This window comes from Podarcis pityusensis (assembly GCF_964106645.2).
Source record: "Podarcis pityusensis genome assembly, chromosome: 4".
Taxonomy (NCBI): Eukaryota; Metazoa; Chordata; class Lepidosauria; order Squamata; family Lacertidae; genus Podarcis; species Podarcis pityusensis.
Genome location: NC_138027.1, coordinates 73127459 through 73147393, shown reverse-complemented (window position 1 = coordinate 73147393; position 19935 = coordinate 73127459). Strand labels below are relative to the sequence as shown.

The 19935-nt window shown below is 45.7% G+C and overlaps 1 protein-coding gene across 1 annotated transcript; it reads left to right on the top strand.

Annotated features, from left to right (window-relative positions):
* Positions 1-743: 743 nt before the first annotated feature.
* On the top strand, positions 744-18089 carry CHST7 (carbohydrate sulfotransferase 7). Its single transcript, XM_081001392.1, has 2 exons — positions 744-3015; positions 13818-18089. The coding sequence occupies exons 1-2, from the start codon at positions 1503-1505 to the stop codon at positions 13820-13822; spliced, it is 1518 nt and encodes a 505-aa protein (XP_080857518.1). The 5' UTR covers positions 744-1502; the 3' UTR covers positions 13823-18089.
* The last annotated feature ends 1846 nt before the right edge of the window (positions 18090-19935 follow it).

The following is a 19935-nucleotide window of genomic DNA, read 5'->3' as shown; positions in this document are numbered from 1 at the left end:
TGTTGCTGCTATTAATAATCTATTTTGAGCCATAAATTCTTGCTGATCTACTTCAGATCACCCTGCTAGCTACCTCCTGTCCACTCCTGGTTTAGACAGGTGGCATTGGAGGTACTGTTTTATGGTGGTTCCAGTCCTTCCTACAGGTCAGATTTCTGTAGGAGGTGCTGGAGAACTCCTGCTTGATGCCTTTCATGTCTCTCAGCATTTTCCTATTGTCAACTATGCTTCTCAACAGCCACGGAAAACTGTTGTGGAGGCTGCCCAAATATTTTGAGCTTTTTGTCATCACTATGCAGACATCATGGTGCATCTCCCAATCTCTCTCTCTCTCTCTCTCTCTCTCTCTCACACACACACACACACACTTCCATCTCAAACTAGGGACACTGGAGGTTTTGAACAGATTAGAGCAAGTAATAGGATAAATGTGACCAAACAAACTGAAACTTAATCCAGACAAGACAGAGGTACTCCTGGTCAGCAGAACACTGCAAGGGAAACACATTTCCTTGGTGTTTTTGCTCTTTGGGATGTATATATGTGAGTGTAGATCACAAGAGTAACCTGCGTTTTGGGACATTCCCTGGCACTGTGTCACGGCAAATTCCTACATTGCAAAACTTACCACCGCACCGCTGTCCATACAAAGTAGGAGGTCACCTTCAGAGAGTGTGAGGAGCCCAAAGTCACATCGCCAAACAATTCTTTGAACCCGGGTCTCGTCAGCACACATACACAACCACTGGCTCTTACCTGTTTATGATTTTATGGTATATTGTTTTTAAACAACGGAATCTGCATTGAGCATTCCTTATGGGGCGGAAGGGAGGTTGAATGAATGAATGAATGAATGAGCACAACAGGAGACTGTGGCGACCATTCTCTCCAGGCGCTGCTCTAGGCACTTCCCTCCTTTTCCTGTTTTGTTTTGAACGGGCATATGGAGCCGTAAAGGGAAAACGTGCGTACAAAATGTCAAACTCGCTCCTGCTGCTTTCCGCTGCAGAGGTACCGCGACGGCTGACAGTTATTTTGCAAAAAAAATGTAGACGGGAGCCTCAGTGTTAAATCATGAGGACTAGTTAAGGGCTCCGCCATTGAGTCCTCAGGAAGTGTCAACACTCACCCCGACCCTACGCGCCTTTGTCTAGGCTCAAGTTTGGAAGCGCGCAGGCTTAGCAGCCTGCAGGTTCTCGGGAGAGAAAGCGCACATGCGCTCAGGAGGAAGAGTGTTTGGGCACCGACCCGCTTCCAGACCGACCCCATCAGCGGCGGCGGCGGGATCGACTTGAAAGCAAGGCTGGCTGCCGCTTTCTCCTCACACTCGCCGGCGTGTGGGCGTGTTTCTGGGCCGCCGCCTCCTTCGCTTTCCTCCGCCTCTCCAAGTTTGTGGCTGTTTTTCAAACAGGCAGCAGCCTCCTCGCTCGAGTCCCGCCTCAGCAGCAAGCGGCGGCGGCAGCGCCCTGGGCTGTTCCCCTCAGGCGCGGCCGGAGAGCGCCATGAAGAGCCGGCGGCGCTGGAGGTGGCGCTGGGAGCACCGCGGCTTCGCGCTGGGCTTGGCGCTCTACACGCTGCTGCTCCTGCTGCTGGTGTCTTACATGCTGGACTACGGCGCCAGGAGAGGGCGCGCGGGAAAGCAGCAGCAGCCGCCGCCGCCCCACCGCTGCCCCGACCTCGAGGAGGCGCTCGGGGACTGGGCGTGGGAAGGGCAGCCGGCACCGCCACCGGGAGAAGCCGCCGCTCCGCCCGCGCCCAGGCACGAAGCGAAGAGGAACGAGTCTGAGGACTCCGACGAAGCCGGCCCGGGGAGCCGGGCGGGCGGGAAGCGCCACATCTACTTGCACGCCACCTGGCGCACGGGCTCGTCGTTCCTGGGCGAGCTGTTCAACCAGCACCCGGACGTCTTCTACCTGTACGAGCCCATGTGGCACATGTGGCAGGCGCTGTACCCGGGCGACGCGCTGAGCCTGCAGGGCGCGCTGCGAGACATGGTGCGCTCGCTCTTCCGATGCGATTTCTCGGTCCTGCGCCTTTACGCCGCGCCGCCGGGGCCCCGAGACCCGCTGGCGCCCTTGTTGCCCGGCGGAGGCGGCGGCGTCAACCTCAGCACGGCCAGCATCTTCGGCTGGAAGACCAACAAGGTGATCTGCTCCGCGCCGCTGTGCCCCGCGGCGCCCCGCGCCCGCTCCGACGTGGGCCTGGTGGACGGCGCCGCTTGCGAGCGCAGCTGCCCTCCGCGGGCGCTGCGGGACTTGGAGGCCGAGTGCCGAAAGTACCCCGTGATGGTGATCAAGGACGTGAGGCTGCTGGAGCTGGGCGCGCTGCTGCCGCTGCTGCGCGACCCGGAGCTGGACCTGCGCGTGGTGCAGCTCTTCCGCGACCCGCGCGCCGTCCACAACTCGCGCCTCAAGGCCAAGCAGGCGCTGCTGCGGGAGAGCATCCAGGTGCTGCGGAGCCGCCACCGCGCCGCCGAGCCCCGGGGACTCCCCCGCCGCCACCCTCTGCTGCCCCCCTTCGCCGGCGGCGCCGCGGCGGCGGCTCTGGCCGGGGTCCACCCTCGCCAGCAGCACCGCGCCGAGTTCTTCCTGGGCGGCGCCCTCGAGGTGATCTGCCAGGCCTGGCTGCGCGACCTGCTCTTCTCCCGCCGCGCGCCGGCCTGGCTGCGCGCGCGCTACACGCAGCTGCGCTACGAGGACCTGGTGCTGGAGCCGCGCGCCCAGCTGCGCCGGCTGCTGCGCTTCGCCGACCTGCCGTCGCCGCCCGCGCTCGAGGACTTCGTGCTCAACATGACGCGCGGCGCCGCCTATTCCTCCGAGCGCCCCTTCCTCATCTCCGCCCGCGACGCGCGCGAAGCCATCCACGCCTGGCGGGAGCGCCTCAGCCGGGAGCAGGTGCGCGAGGTGGAGGCGGCCTGCTGGGAGCCCATGCGCCTGCTCGCCTACCCGCTCAGCGGCCAGGAGGACGGCGACCGGCAGGAGGCCTCCAGGGGGCGCCCCAGCCCTCCTCGTCCAGGTAGCCTCCGACCCACCTCCGGTCCCTTCGACCCTCCCTTGGGCATCTTTCTCCCTCAGGGGCGAAGAGAGTGAGGCGGTTTGCTACTTGAGTTTGTGGTTCTCTAGCAGGCAGGCATTAAGGCCTCAGGAGAATTGCCAGGGGGAAAGGATAGCTGCCCCTGTTGGGCCATAGGTGCCAACTCCCTGGGGACCTGGGTGCCCAAGCACCCACAAAATACCCCATGAAGGGGCCGGGCACCCACAAATTTCAGTGCCAGGGCCATGCATGCTGCATGTCACCCACGGTCACTGGCGCTCCTGGCATGGGGAGAGGGGGGGTGTGATCTAGGGGACCTGTGTGGTCCAAATTTTCATTGCTGATGTCTGGATTTGGTCCCATCCACTTAAGGAAGAGGGTTAATCCCACTCTGCAGAAAAAGGGAGGAACTGTGCCACTCCAAACATTTGTCTAAGTGCAGGAATATCTCCTTTCCTGTTAAAACTCTGTAACAGTAGTGTGCATCCAGGCCTCTTTACCTGCAGTAAGGTTCACTAAAAGGATTGGCATTGGTATACTCTTAAAATGGATGAAATGCACACTGCCACCCTTGATCTCTGCTTTTTGTGAGCTGCCTTGTTCTTTTTCCGTTCGCACCAGAAGTTAAGTCCACTGAACGCAGTTCCACTTAGGCGTCAAGGAAATTACACTGGCTATAAGGCAAGTCACGTGACCTGAGAGATAATTGGACGGTACTGCGCACCAGCCATTCATCACAGGTGGTCGCACCAGGAGCAGCCAATGTGATGTTGTCTGACAAGGGATGTATGTATGCCATACATTGGATTTGCTGCTCTGTAACATACTGGCTTTATTTCTTGTTTAAAGTATTTCCATACCATCGTTCAATAAAACTGATCTGAGAGCACCATTAAAATGTCACAGCAACAAATACACACAACAAAACAGTTGGATGAAACATGACCATCAGCAAAATCTAAAAATGTATAGAGTTTAAGAGCCTGAGAATGAAAAGGGTGGGTTTTTTAAAACCTGATTCATGAAAGAAAGCAGTGCTGCTACCAGGCAAGCCTCCCTGTTGAGGCAATTCCACAGATGTGTGCAAAACATCACCTCTCTTTTTGGCTTGCAGCTGCTTTGCCATCAGCAAAGATGGAACAGAGAGGGAGAGGGAGCAGGAGAGAGAGAGAGAGATGAGCTAAAGGTATGGATAGGATGGTTCAGTTAACTGGGTCGCAAGCTTTTTAAGGTTTTAAAAGTCAGGCTTTGAAATGAGCTTGGAAGCAAACTAATGCAGCTCTTTTGAGGGTGGTGACACAAGAGTCACATACGCTTGCCAGAATTATATTCTGTAGTAAACGAAGCTTCAAGTCTGTCTTTAAAAGCTGATCCACATATAATTCATTTTACAGTAATCCAGGCAGAATTATATGCAAATCAGCATTCATTAGTGAGGGGGAAGCACTTTGCACCTGCACAAGGGGGAGACTGTTTATTATTGTATATACGTGTCAGAACTAACCGGGCAATCCTAGCCATGCCTACTCAGAAGCAAGTTTTCCCAGGTAAATGGAGTTGGGATTACATCCTTAACTCTCAGACATGCCGCCCCAAGCCCAATCCTTAAGTAAATACTCATCATTAGGATGCAGACTGAGCACAGTAAATGAGAAGATTGGGAGGAGCACAATATGCTCCTCAGTCTAATAGTTAAGGCAGAGGTTTGAGAAGAAAGATCAAAGGTTGTTTTAAGAGAAAAGGGCTTGTGTCCATAGCTCCATAACTGATTAGTGCAGTGTCTGAAACTAGTTCATGCTGTGCAGGGAAGTAAGTCCCACGGGTTTCAGTGTGACTCATAAGTGTTCATGCATCATATTGCAGGCTGAATTCACTTGGGGAGGGGGGAATGCAGATCACACTTTGAAGTTTTGAGAACAATACAGCAAAAAGCAAACTAACGCGTATCTGTTTCCGAAAAGTTGAAAACCATACTGCTGGATTGGTTGGTGCAAGTGAGTAGGAGAGAAACAGTGTAAAGAAAAAGTCTATAAAAGGCAGATACGCGGGTCCTATTGAAATGAGCAGTAAAGCTCACACTGAACTGATTGTTCCTTTTGGAAACAAATTTATGCTGCTGGTGACATTTGTAATGTGAAACTGGTGTTTTCACCTGTGACACTTTTTCTACCCATTGGTGTAGGTGGTATAGCATAAGACAGTATAAAACTGTGTAGGTTATGAAACAGTCAGATAAGGGACAGGGAAACTTTTGCTTGTGTAGACCCTCAGTTAACATTTGGTTACATTGAGGTTTGGAAGGAACTTGGCAGTTAATAAAACATCTGTGGGATTTATGTTTTTGGTTATTGTTTTTAAAAAAACCTAGTTTCTTTGGAAAAGTAAAGATTGTAGGAGTTTCGTTTGTTTCATAGAGTCTTACCTAGTATGAATTTGTCAGAGAGAGCATATATTTTAATGTATAATTAAGTAAACTACTTGGTGTTTACTTGATGTTGGTGATTGGGTGATATATAAGCCCCATTAAATAAATAAATATAAGTAAGTAACATCATATTGAATGAATTGTAAAGACTACTGAGAAACAGAGTATCAGGGAAGCTGGTGGCCATGATTCATTTCCTTCAGAATAGGCTTGTTTTCAGGGGATCCATGGACCCTCAAGGGGAAAGAGCTAACTTCCCCAGCTTCCTGACTGATGCAGAGATTTGCATCCTATTGCTACAACAACATCCTCTCAGATTTTAAATGCTGGCTGGCATACAAACAAATCCAAATGCTTCCTAACAGTTTCAAATTAACCTTGGCAAGCTTGGTGAGAAAGCTTTTCCATTTGTGTAACTATTGCAGGCTAAAATTTGAATTGATGCAGTTTTTCTGGGTGAAACCCTAGGGTTTTTTGGGGGGACATTCTAATAAACCTGCAGAGGGTATTTAAGGTTACAAACCCATTTTATATAGCTGCTACTTTGTTACAGAAATGAGACCAGGAACCTCAAATAAGGGATTACCCTGGATCAAGAATCAGCCAATGCATTAAAATTGCTGGGAAGAAAAATAGCTGAGAAATCACTATTGCCACCATCGTAGAAGGAAGCTTTGGAACCTGACTGTAGTTTTTGATTATTATGGTATTGCATGCTACACTACAGAGAACATCAGTAGATCTAGTTATGACTTTTGACGATCCAATTCTGCGCATGCTTATTTAGAAATCTGCAGTTACACGCGCACATAGAAGTGAGCCACGTTAAACTCAGTGGGACTTGGTGATTAAACATGCATAGGGTCAGCTCACCCATCTCTTGATCTCTGTGGAGTTTGTCTCCGAGCTGGTGTACTGAGGCAGGATTGCAGTTAAGGGCTGCAAATTTCACAGCGCAATCCTCAATCAACATCTACTCGGAAGAAAGACCTCATCAAATTGAGTATCACGGATTCCCAGTAAGGTGTGTGTATAGGACTGCAACATTAGTCAAGTTAGGCTAAAATCATAAACACAGCTGAAGAGCATCTCATATGATGAACTAAAAATCCTATAATTCATTGACAGCCATAGATAGATAGATAGATAGATAGATAGATAGCCATCCTCGTCACAAATGCAGTCATTGTGGGTGAGGAATGATGTTGGGATGACAGCTCCCGCAATAAAACCTGAACATGGCCCTTGCTGGCTGGATCTGAATCTGATGGGGCTTTGAATGAATAAATTAAAGTCCAACAGCATCTGGCATGCCTGGTACAGGAGTCTTAACAACAGCTGGAGGGTTCCCCCTGGCCCTCACTTTGACAGATAGTAGAAGCATTAAGAAGGATAGAAACATCCCTATTATTTTTCACTTTGGTATGATTTGAGAAAAACAGGGCAGTAGCTTTCCATCTTATAAATGGTTATAACATATTTGAAGCTGCTTCTGTTCTCCCTCATACAAAGCTCTTCTAGCTACTACCAGAGTAAGAGGACGAGGAGGAGGAGGAGGAGAATTTTGCCCTTCAGGCAACATCTGCTTGAACACTTGCATATAGATGATCGGTAGCATTCTGGCTTCCTTCCTTCCTTTACTTTAATCTGATCCTGCTACAGAGTCACGCTTTCTGAAAACACTGGTGTGTAACTTAAGTTCCTCCAAAGAAGGCATCTGTGTTTGCCGTGGTATGGCAGCGAGAAGACATTTATTTATTCCATTGCAGTGGTGGCCAGACAAGTTGTTTATATCACCCGTAGCCATTTAATGTAATGCAAAAGGCTATGCTTGAAAGATGGGAGTTGCCATTCATAGTGGGAAACTTCCCTTTCCTTTCTTGTGTAGTATAATTATATTTTGGACCTCAGTCTTTCAATGTGTTTCCTGCAACGCAAGCATATAATATATCTCGAACGATTGGGTATTAGTGATAGCCACTTTTTTTTCCCAGAAGGAAGATTTCTACAAAATAATAACGAGAAGCTGGTGTATAAAGTGGCAATTATGCAAAGCACATTAAGGAGGTTTTTTTTGGTGGGGAGGGGGAGAGAAGCAATTACTGAAGAGGGATTATGGCAAGTAGCTGAAAGGGCCCTATTTACATGCTTGAAACAATAAATGCACTGTAAATCATTCAAGTGATAATTTTGGGGCTCTGAGAAAAGAGAAAGCTTTGCAGGGTTGTCACAATACAGCTATGTCCAAGCCAACAATGTTCCTGCCTTGGAATTTGCTAGGCTTCTTTTTTTAATTGAAAAACAAAACACCCATAAACATAGCATGTTTCACATGCGGTCTCTACATTGGCATTAAAAAATCCCCAAGAAACTCAATTTCTTCATTTGCTAACAACAAATGAATGGTCCCCGTTTTTCCACATAAAGGCATTTTGCCATCAAGATTTTTTTGTTTATTTGCAGTATGCATTGTTTGGAGAGCAAACTCCTTTTGTTTTGTTTTTGGGAAGTGCCCAGAATGGTGGTGGTGTGGTGCCAAGAGACTATTGGGAGGTGGCCTACTGTGATGTGAGGGGCTAAGAATACATTTGCAGCTAGAACTTCTAATGACCTCAGAGTTTGAGCAAAAGCAGTCCCTTTGCAAGAGTGGGAAGTGCGGAGTTTTAAGAACAGCTGCAGGAAAAAACCATAAAATCCCAGGGGCGTGACCCACAAAGCATGTATTTAAGGGTTGAGAGACAAAGGAGATTGCGCCATATAAATTGGGATTCAGGACACAAGCATCAACACCCCTGAGTCTTGAAACTATAGATTAGTGCCAAGAATCGGGCATATTTAGCTGCTTAGGCAGAAATTTGGCTCAACATGTTTCCATTGCCTCAAATGTCTTGAAATAATCACCAGGAAAAACTTTCTGAAAGCAAGAGAAATAAAATATTACTCCTCTTAAGGCAGACCTGTATAGAGAGATGGAGCAGCAGCAGCTGTCAGCAGAATGTGCTGCTTCCTACATTTTTGCTTCAGGTAATTGCTGTGATAACAATAATGATGAAAGATCTTAAACACAGGTGAGGCAGCTGCATGAGAAGAATCTCAAAAGCATATTAGCACATCCGCCTCTCATATGTGGATGTAGTCCTACCAATATTACTCTTGTGCAAATGGTAATGTCAGGATGAGAGTGATTGAATCAGAGAGGTAAAATCTAGAAACAGATCCGTTCCTGTTCAACTTCAGATGATGCTACTGCATCCTGGACAGGGCTCACATACATACCTTAGATTCGTAGGGCTGTCCTGAAAACATCCTAACTGTTTGAATGTGCCTTTTGGTTTCCAGGGTTGAGCTTAATGTAGCTGTTCAGTCTTGCCGGCCTTATTACTTATTAAATTCTGAGAAGTGGCTGGTGCATTTCATAACAGTAAACAAAACAGGATGTTGTAATTTGGCATTGCATTACTAAAAGGATAATGCTTGCCCCACTCTGTATATGAAAGCAAAGTTCTGTGCATGTTCTTCATATAGATGTATGTCTGGATCTGCATGCTCCCCCTAACAGCGTCACAGTATTGAACTGATTGGATGCACTTTTTGATGTGCCCAAGCATGCAGTTATGCAGAGAAAGTGACCTACTGCTAGTCATTATTCTGAAAGAGTCATATACTCATACAGAGGGGGGTTAATAATGGTAATAGGTCTTTCCCATTAGTTGATTCCTTATTGTCCATTAATATTCTTTCCATTAAGTCCTTTAGTCACTGTAATGTAGTGCCATGTTTTCATTCTCCACTCCTTAAAGTAATGAGTGTTCTTAACATTTTCAATACTGCTCATGCTTTTGACTTGGCGATGTAATGATATTTCCCATATATCACCTTAAGCCATTTGGCTGCTGCCCATAGGCTACTTCACTTGATGATAGTTATCAATAACCTTAAAAAAAGAGAATATTACGTAGGCTCATGCTTAAACCTCTGCTAATGAAATAAATGAGACTTGAAAGTGCTTTAAGGTTTGCAGGATGGTCCCTGTTAGTCAGATAAACTCTTCTCCCTGCTACTCCACTGCAGTAGCTGTCAGTGCTGCCGAACTTAAGAATGATGACAGATTAGTCCAACTAGGCTATTTCCTCTTCAGGCATTAATGTGGGTCAGCCTGTGCCCCTTGACACTCATGCAAATCCTTTGCCTTTAAAGGGTTTAACTAGGTGTAACTGAGCTGGATGGAGGAGGAGGAGGAGGAAATCCCTTATCCAACACAAACATACACACAGAGGGAAAAATAATTAAACTGCTGGTGGCTTGCATATAATAAGAGCAAAATCTTAACCACCTTGCACACAAATTTACTAATGTTAAACAGCGTAAGTAAAGAGGCAAAGAGCATTCCTAGAGCTTCCCTTTTACTTAGCAGCTTAGCGGAGAAAGACTTAAGAGAGCAGAGTTGGGTTGGGTGGTCAGGCTAGGACCTGGGAGATCAGGGTTCAAATCTCCGCTCAGCCAGTCATTGCCTCTCAGGATTGTGCGGAAAGGAGGGGGTGGGAATACCCATCTTGAACTCTGAGGGGGGAAAGGTGGAGTCTAAATAACTAAGAGTCTGCTTGTTCACAGTGCAACAGTCAGGAAGCATGGCAGGCTCTCTATCTCTGCTTTCAATTTTTAATTGTCCCACTTTAGAATTCACTAGGCAGATGTGTTCATTAGGGGCTCTGCCTTGGCTTTGTGGAAAGGAAAGCTAATGGGAAGAAAGTGCTTTCCTTATTGCAAACCATTGAAGTGGATTAATGCCCTCGAGCCCCGCAACACAAATTTTCAGCCACTTGATTATTGTGGAATTAGCTTAAGCACAGAGTGCAAAATGCCTTACAGCACAATCCTAACTATGCCTACTCAGGAATTCCTATTGAATTCAATAGGGCTTGCTGGTAGGTAGGTGGAATTAGGATTGTAAAACTTAAAACTGCAACCCTGTACTCATTTACCTCAAAGTAAGCCCCACCTGACTTAAGTGTAGGCCTTTATGATTGCGCGGTTAGGCTCTCATATCACCCAACATATGATGAGCAAAATAAAATGAATAAATCAGATTTACTTAAATGCATGGTGGTTTAAATTCTGGGTTTTCATACAATCAGCTTCTGGATAAAGACTGAGAACAGGTGATAGTGAAAAGGGTGTGTGTGTGTTTAAGGAGGTGGGAATCAGTGCCACAGGAGCAAAAAACTGTAAAACTATATCCACCTTGATATCCAAGAAGAAAAAAACCAAAACTTAAAATCCTTACTTATATTGCCAGAGTGCTCAAACGTTATTGTTTACATTTCCTCCTATCATATAATTGTATGTGTGCTTTGGATAGTTCCTTGGCTGGTTTGGTGTGTCTGAAAGAAATTTCAAGCTGTGTCTTGTGCCCCTGGTTTCACAACAGGTCAGCCTGATTAATCTCATACTGTTGAGAGTGTCTAGCAAGGTATTTAGCGCCAGGAAACCACTGAAGTGTTAAGCTCTGACGGTGACCTATATTCACCCAGTCCCCCAGCAAGACTGAGCGAGGCTGAGCATACATTTCATCTGTTTCCTAGCTGAAAATAAATTGTCCAATCCTTTGGCTTCTGTGCACTGAATAAAAATACAGAATTTACATGTATGAGCAGAGGGCTATCTTCCGCCAATAAGAATTTCATACCAAGCAGATATCTAAGCTGGTTAATTTCCACGGGGTGTGTGTGCAATATAGGCTTTATCATCCCTCTTCAGCAAGAGCACAGAGGCTGCATTTGTCCCACAGTGCTTGGCTTTTAAATTTATTTACATCCTCCCTTTAAGATCACGGGTTACACATCACCAGACATAGAGGACAAAAGATGATATAGCTTTGCACGAATTTGCATATGCTGATATATATATAGGCAGAAATGCAAATTTGGAAATTATTTCCATATTGCAAACAGGAATTCAGTGCATTTCACTGCAGTGGAGAAGACTGTGACAGACGACACATGTCCCTGCTCAGTCTGATGTCAAGATGCTAACCATTGATGGGCAGTCCCAAAGGTCCTGGCTGCTGCTGCTGCTTATGTTGTATCTTTAAAACTAGACAGGCTGTGTGGCTCTGACCTCCATTGGAAAGGAATGGCCAAGGAGGCTGCTGGCCATTGCCCTCTAGCATCAACTGCCTGAGATAGAGCAAAAGGGTCATACCTCAGTTCCAGAACATCTGCCTGGCAGGCCCCAGGTTCAATGCCTGGTATTTTCAGGTAGGGCTGGGAGACATTCCCAGCCTGAAGCCCTGGAGAGCTTCTGACAGACAGTGCAGGCAATGCTAGGTGGTCTGATTCAGTATAAAGCAGCTTCCTCTGTTTCTCACACTGCCTAAGGGTAGGGCTGGCCCAGCAGCTCAACAAGAAAAGTTATGGAAACTTTTTCTGCATTCTTGCTGATTCTGCTGCTTTTGGAGAACTTAGATAAACTCACTCCTTACTGGAAGCTGCCAGAGCTAGCTGCACAGTGTGCAAAATTAATGTGGAAAAGTAGCCAAATGGACTGCCATAACATGAATTTTTAAAAGCTTTCTCTCTTTAATATAGTATATGACCTGGGGGGAAAGAAAATGAGGAGGGTTTACCTGTAACAACGCATTTAAAGAAGTCCATTGTGCCTCAGTAACCATAAACAAGAATCAGCTGTGTTTTGTCCAATATGGTTTCCATTTGAAATAACCTCACCAAACTAAGACGTTCCCTTCTTCCCTATGGATCAAACATCTTTGATAAAAATAAATATTTAAGTCTTTGGGGTTTGCTCAGCTTAATCCAATCTTCCTCAGTTCTTATTTTCGTAGCATCATCTTTCATGAAACGTAAGTCTAAGAAAAGTGTTACATTATCTGAACTAGCCTTGATGCTGGTTTCTCAGATAAAAAAGATAAGTTTGTTCAGGCTCTGTTTAACTCGGTGGTTGTGGTGGGAAATAGGTGAGCACGAGGTCATGAAAATATGTATGATTTCACACAGGCAAACTGCTTGGCACCCAGACCTACCGTTAATTTTAATCTAAGCCTTCCCAGGGCCCTTTAATATTGCAACGAGAATGCAAACAACTTTATTCTAAACAGTTTATGAGAATAAAAAAGATAATAGCTGGCAAAACCTAGGGTGGGGAAAAAAATCATTATTGGAAATAATAGTTTCTCTTGTTGAGCATTACTGTTTGATAAGTTATACAGTGGTACCTCCGGTTACAGACGCTTCAGGTTACAGACTCCGCTAACGCAGAAATAGTACCTCGGGTTAAGAACTTTACCTCAGGATGAGAACAGAAATCTTGCGGCGGCAGCAGGAGGCCTCATTAGCTAAAGTGGTACCTCAGGTTAAGAACAGTTTCAGGTTAAGAATGGACCTCGAGAACGAATTAAGTTCTTAACCCGAGGTACCACTCTATTGATAATCTGATCATAGCTGTCTGCTTTGGGGAGTGATTTCACCTAAACCCAGTCTTGTACTAAAGCAGCAGTAGGGAGCTTTGAGTCTGCCCACCAGGCCTCTTAATCTCACCCCATCACTCTTCCTAAGCTACCCCGCTTCCTGTTTCCTAACAATCTCTTCCGCCATGCCTTCAAACTACTACCACTGCATTTCTTCTCTGTGCACCGAGAAATAACCTCCCGATGCCTCCCACCCCACAGTGAGGACACAAATGGAGTTGGGAGATACAGGGAGAGATTTTTTCCCCTTGTATGGCCAGCTTCTGCCTTTTCTTAAGTGCAGAGCAAGGGGGACGCCAAGGTGTGTGGGTGTTTGGCCCCATCCGCCACTGGTATGCAACCCATGAACAACCCCACCGTCACACAAGGGAATTGTGAGGGGTGGAGGCAAGGTTTTCCGCCCCTCTTCTGGAGACAATACCTGACAAGCAATAGCACCTCATAAGTGATTCTTAGCTGACTGCAACTATATAAGGACTGACAAGTAGATTAAGTCTTTGCTAGTGTACAGCGTACACACATTGAAATTAATTACCATGACCAACTTAGGTCCATTAATTTCACTGGTTCTGCTCTAAGTAGAACTTACTAAATTGTAGTAACTCTGCCTATATTGTTGTCTGCTGCTATATTGTTGCCTTAAACCAATAAAAAAAAACAAAAATAGTTTTGCTGATGTTATTTAGCCCTGGTAGGCATTAGTTAAAGATGGAAAACCCATTTGCCTGTTGGATATAATACAGGTTAGGCTCGGGATAATGTAAGGAATTGAGTAGGTATGTGCTTGCACCGGTTTATTTAAAATTTATGCACTTTGTTGCTGAAGTTATCTTCTAACGCAAGTATTGGGGTTGTTGTTTTTTCTCAACTCCTCAGGCTAACTGGCCAGCGGTTGCCCTGTGACAGAGGACATGGAAGAGCAGCTGTGTATTCCACGGACACTGGAAACTTCAGTGAAATGCAGCTTCTACTGTAGGTTCTGCCTGGCAGAGTGAATACTGGCTAGCTTTAACGAAATGGACGTTATTGTGATGAGGACCTCCATACGGAAGGTTACATGGTGCAATATGAATAACTGTAGCCCTCCATTTGTGGAGTGCCTCAACTTCTTTCTTCCGTCTCCCTGTGTGTTGCCGATCGTAAGTGCTACTGTTTCCTCCAAGAGACTACTTTTTTAAAAAACTGTCAGTACTTGGACTACTGTTTACGTGAAGTTAAAATACAAACGAGTGGTGTTTTGCTTAGGGTCTCTGGTACTGTTTTTAGAATCCTAAGTGTCCTGATCATTTCATAGAGGGAAAACTTTAGCTCAGTGGGTTGGATCCAGGTTTATTCATGATTAGAGCAAACCTCTGAAATCAGTGTAACAATTTCGTCATGAGTGACCAACTTAGACCTTTCATTAGATCTACTTCAAGCATGATGAGTAAGCCTAAATCCAATCAAGTATATAGACCAACTTGGGTCTTCAGTTGTTGTTGGGCTACAGCTCCCATCATCCCTAGCTCGCAGGACCAGTGGTCAGGGATGATGGGAATTGTAGTCCAACAACAACTGAAGACCCACGTTTGGGAAACCCTGTTCTAGACTGAGGTTGACACTCAAGAGTCCTGCCTAGAGAAGGTACCGGTATATGGTAGACTGTTGAAATAAGGTAGTAGCTTTCGACCTATTCAGATGTGGAGGCCAATGTATCTACCACTCCTTTTTTCTGACTCTCGTGCTCTTTTTATTTGACTGTCTCATTTTGTTAAAAAGGTTTAACATTAAAAATGGGGCTGGTCACCCAGGAAGTGAAGATTGCCAGTGATCTGAAAAAACTACACACATGCATTGTTTCATTCAGGCTATATATAAGATACAGGAACTTAATTTATTTTGAGAACAAAATATTAGGCTGTGATCAAACTGCCAAAACACACAATATTTCCCGACATACTTATTTTTAACTTTAAGAAACATTAGAGGAACTTTGGGTGGTAGGAACTGAAGCATTGTGGTGATTGTTACTAGGCTGCGTGCCTATGAAAGAATGCCATTGCTACAAGTAATTGGAGATGAGAGGTGTAGATTGTGTTTGAACTGACCCATAAGTGAACTTTATAAATAGACTTTCAAGTTAGAGGGCCAACATTCTAATCCAATATTGAGAGACCTTTTTGTTTGAAGCATATATTTAGTGCTTGATTTGTGCAAACACAGGTATGCTGCTCAGAATATTAAGAACAGCTTTCTTCAGAAGATTAGTTTGCAGTATACTAACTTTGCCTCTCTGCCTGTTCCGTTCTCGCCAAGGACCTTGGTTTGGGGTTGTAAGGTGCAAAAAGTAGTTTTTAATATGGAGGTGTAGAAGAGGGCATCTTTTCTCACTTTCCCCGGCTTCATTGTAGAAGTGTTTTGAGCCAACTTGTGCAAAACAGATTTAAAGTCAGGACCAGGCCGCAGTAGATATATGGCATCTGAGCCTCACAACCTCATGACTAGCCTTTTCACTTTATTCACAACACTGTTTAAAAATAGTGGTAACTAGCAACCTTTTAACAGAGCAGAAGAAGAACAGAATTGTAGAGCTGGAAGAGACCACACTACTCCAACCCCCTGCAATGCAGGAATCTTGCACAATGTGGAGGCACAGGACAAAATGAATTAGGATTTGGGCTGGAAGGATAGCTTTAGCTGTGAGTCCTGCATATTTACAGCTGCAGCTGTTCTTTATGGAAAGCACCACTTTGTTTAACAGAGCTTACTTCAAAGTAAGTGTGTTTATGATTGCAGCCATAGACTTGTACCATGTAAGGGTGCAACAGATATTAAGCAAACCCGTATTTCAAACCCATACACGGGGAATCTTAATCTATTTGACAGATCGGCTCAAGTGGTGCTTGTTCTCCAACTGGGAGCGCCTCATTTATAGCACATGCCACATATTACAACAATATAGTTTAGTTCCGTCTTACATTATAATGAGTTTTGAATGTGCTTTCAGTGCACATTAGCTTCTGACTTAAAACCAGTGCGGGATAGTTCATGTGGCCCTCACCAGTAAAGCCTTGTCTGAATAGGAATAAAACATATAAAGACAGATAAACATTCATTTAAGAACATGGCATTTAATTCTCTCTGCTAGAGTTAGGAGGACAGTGAAGGAAGGAAGGAAACTGGGAGGCAATGAAGAACCTAAGGCTACAACACCATGTGGAGTTTCCCTTCCACTCAGCTGTAACTGTGGCTGTGTGGTGTTGCATCAGCCTTAGGACCATTGGAAGCCAAGTTTGAGGAAGGGTCATGGCCAAGTTGGAAGAGCATCTGCTTTGCACGCAGAAAGTCCCACATTCAGTCCAAGACAGACAAACCCTGGAGAGCAGCTGCCACTCAGTGTAGACAATACTGAACTAGATGGGGCAGAGGGCAGACTCCATATAAGACAAAATCCCTGTTCATCAGTACAACTTGCTGGGTAATCTACCTCACAGAGTTGTTGGGAGGGGTGGAAATTGGATGGGGAGAACCCAGAGCTGCCTGGCACTAAGGGAGGGAAACAGTGCAAATACTTTGTGATTTTCTGCTAGCGTATGTAACATTGCAGGGACGTGGGTGGCGCTGTGGGTTAAACCACAGAGCCTAGGACTTGCCGATCAGAAGGTCGGCGGTTCGACTCCCCGCGATGGGGTGAGCTCCCATTGCTCAGTGCCTGCTCCTGCCAACCTAGCAGTTCGAAAGCATGTCGAAGTGCAAGTAGATCAATAGGTACCGCTCTGGCGGGAAGGTAAACGGCGTTTCCGTGCGCTGCTCTGGTTCGCCAGAAGTGGCACGGTCATGCTGGCCACATGACCCGGCTCCCTCGGCCAATAAAGCAAGATGAGCGCCGCAACACCAGAGTCGGTCACGACTGGACCTAATGGTCAGGGGTCCCTTTACCTTTTTATGTAACATTGCATGCATTTCTTCACCCTCCCATGCTGCATCAGTAGCTACTAGAGGGTGGGGAGGGGAACTAACACCGCATGCCACAACATATGCATTTCCATTAATACACGGTACAGGGTATCGGAAGGGGAACTTGACGCAAGGTTGTTATTTGGGGCAGTAGCTGCACTTTGATTAGAGCGTCCAGTTTGGCCCTTATAGGCAGTACTGCTAAATAAGCCAGTAGCAACACAATAACTTTTCCAAGGCGCTTACGGCTTCTAAAAATGCAAACGAACCTCTCACTGCACTATCTCACCAATGAACAAATTGCATGGGAACTCTTCTTTCACGTTCAAATATACGAAAAAAGGGTTCGTATATGGGGCTTTCTACATAGAGCACATTACGGGCAAGGCTTGGCTGGATGGGGAGAAATCGAGTTTGCGGGAAACCATTCAAATCTGAAAAAAAGCAGGCAAAGTGTTGTTGTTGTCCCCCCTCCCCCTTGAACACCTGATAGATGATTAAAAAGACACTTTGCAAAAGTCAAACTGCACATTAACAGAGCAGCTTTGTGACTACAGCCGTACCTTGGAATCTCCTGCAGCCAATCAGAAGCCACGAAGCCCCATCAGACGTTCAGGTTCCACAAGAACGTTTGCAAACCGGAATAATCACTTCTGGGTTTGCCGCGCTTGGGAGCCAAAACATCCGAGTTCCAGTGCGTTCGGGATCCGAGGTACGACTGTATTTACATGCAATGCAGTAAGTAAACTAGCTTTGGAACTGGCTTACTTGTTTTCTCCCCACTGCAACCAATTAGAAAGACAATCATAAAAAAAATAAGCCAAAGAAAAACCAAAAAAAGGAAAGAAAAACACAGACCACCACCATCTTCTGCCTTGCCAGGACGAGCATGATAGGACTCTGAATTTGATGGTTCCTCTGCCTTTTCATTCTTCCACCCTCAACCCCTTTGGATTGCTCTGCCCATATTTCTGTAGGTAAATAGCACAGTGTAGTTTAAAGGGTCCATTTTTGTGAATTCTTGAACCACTTGATCTCTGGATTACCTTAAAAGAGGAACTGCGCGTTTCAGACTTGCACTATCACATGCAGGGAAACTCAACTTGTATTAAGACCCTTGTCTTGTTTGAAAGCAATGTTATGTGGCACAAAATGTACACTGAAATAGAATAAGCACGAATAAAGGGCTTGTACAGGGCTCTCGCCGTCAAATACGACACTTCTTGCCGCTAGCCTTGTAAGACATGACTGCTTTCTGTCTGTGGAGGCGTTTTGCTGCTATAGTCATAAAAATGTTTACAAGAGATAATTGGTTCAATTCCTGGCTTTCGGTGAACGTGCATCTTAGCATAAAGAACACAAGAGTGTATACGGGGGAGAGAGAGGAGCAAAACTACTTTAAAACTCATAGAATCAGAGTTGGAAGGGACCCCCCCCCGAAGGTCATTTAGTCCAAACCCTTGCAATGCAGGAATCTCAGCTAAAGTATCCACGACAGATGGCCATTCAACCTCTGCTTAAAAACCTCCAAGGAAGGAGAGTCCACCACCCCGCAAGGGAGACAGTTCCACTGTCTATCAGTTCTTACTGTCATAAAGTTTTTACTGATGTTTAGTCGGAATCTCCTTTCTTGTAACTTGAAGCCAGTTACCCTCCAGAGCAGGAAAAAACAAGCTGGCTCCCTCCTTCCATGTGACAGCCCTTGAGATATTTGAAGATGGCTATCATAATCTCATCTCAGTCTCCTCTTTTCCAGGCTGAACATAACGCAGCTTCTTCAATCTTTCCTCATAAGGCCTGGTTTCCAGACCCTTGATCATTTTGGTCGCCCTCCTCTGCACACGTTCTAGTTTGTCAACATCCTTCTTAAATTGTGGCTGCTAACTTTCTTGTAAGCACATGCCAAACCTAAAGTACATGAGATAGTGGGTTTTAAGGCTCGCTACAGCACATAGGGACACGGGTGGCACTGTGGGTTAAACCACAGAGCCTAGGGCTTGCCGATCAGAAGGTTGGTGGTTCGAATCCCCGCGACGGGGTAGGCTCCCATTGCTTGGTCCCAGCTCCTGCCCATCTAGCAGTTTGAAAGCACGAAGTGCAAGTAGATAAATAGGTACAGTGGTACCTCTGGTTACATACTTAATTTGTTCTGGAGGTCCGTTCTTAACCTGTTTAACAGTTTCGGGTTAAGAGCGGACCTCCAGAACAGATTAAGTTCTTAACCCGAGGTACCACTGTACAACAGACCAATATAGATGCCATTTTTGAAAGAAAATTGAATACTTTACTGGCTATGCACATGCATATATGACAGAAACCTACTTCCAGTTCTGCAAAACCATTCAATTTATTTTTATCAAACAGCTGAAGCTACAGGGAAAGAGAAAACATGCACTTAAAATCCGCAGCTTCAGAAGCACTGGGGGCTACATAAAATGAACTGGAGGCCTTCAGGTTTCACACCTCTACTGTTAAAAAACAAACAAAACCAAAGCTGCTTTTTCAAATGAAAGGTATTAACTCATCTTAAAATCAGCACACGTTTAGGTGGGCACTGATTTCCATGACACCTGAGTTCCACATAGGATTGTGGCTAAAGTGTACAGCAGTTGCTGCAGCTGTTCACAGCTGGCAAGAGGGCTGCTGCCACAAACACAGTAATTGCTGAAGACCCATCAAGTTCTCACACCTTTTTCTCCATGTGCGATGATGGCCAGACTATGCACTAAAAGGGGTATAGCAGCCTCAAATATCAGCTCTTAAAAGAGTAACTGCACTTAAATGCATTTCTTGGGCAACTTTATCTTACTTAAACTTACAGTGAAATCCTAGGCATGTCTACTCAGACGTAACCAATGAGACTTGCTACCAGCTAATTGCGTTTAGGATTGAAGCGTTAAGTAACTTGAGATACGGAAACTAAGGAAAGGCTAGTTTTAAGGGCAAAGTAGTGCTATTTACGCAATAATGCTATTAAAAAAACCCCAACCCTTTCCCCCTTGTTCTGTAGGAACATCTGTTGCTTCAGCTTGTGGCTCATGGACCTGCTTTGAGAAAA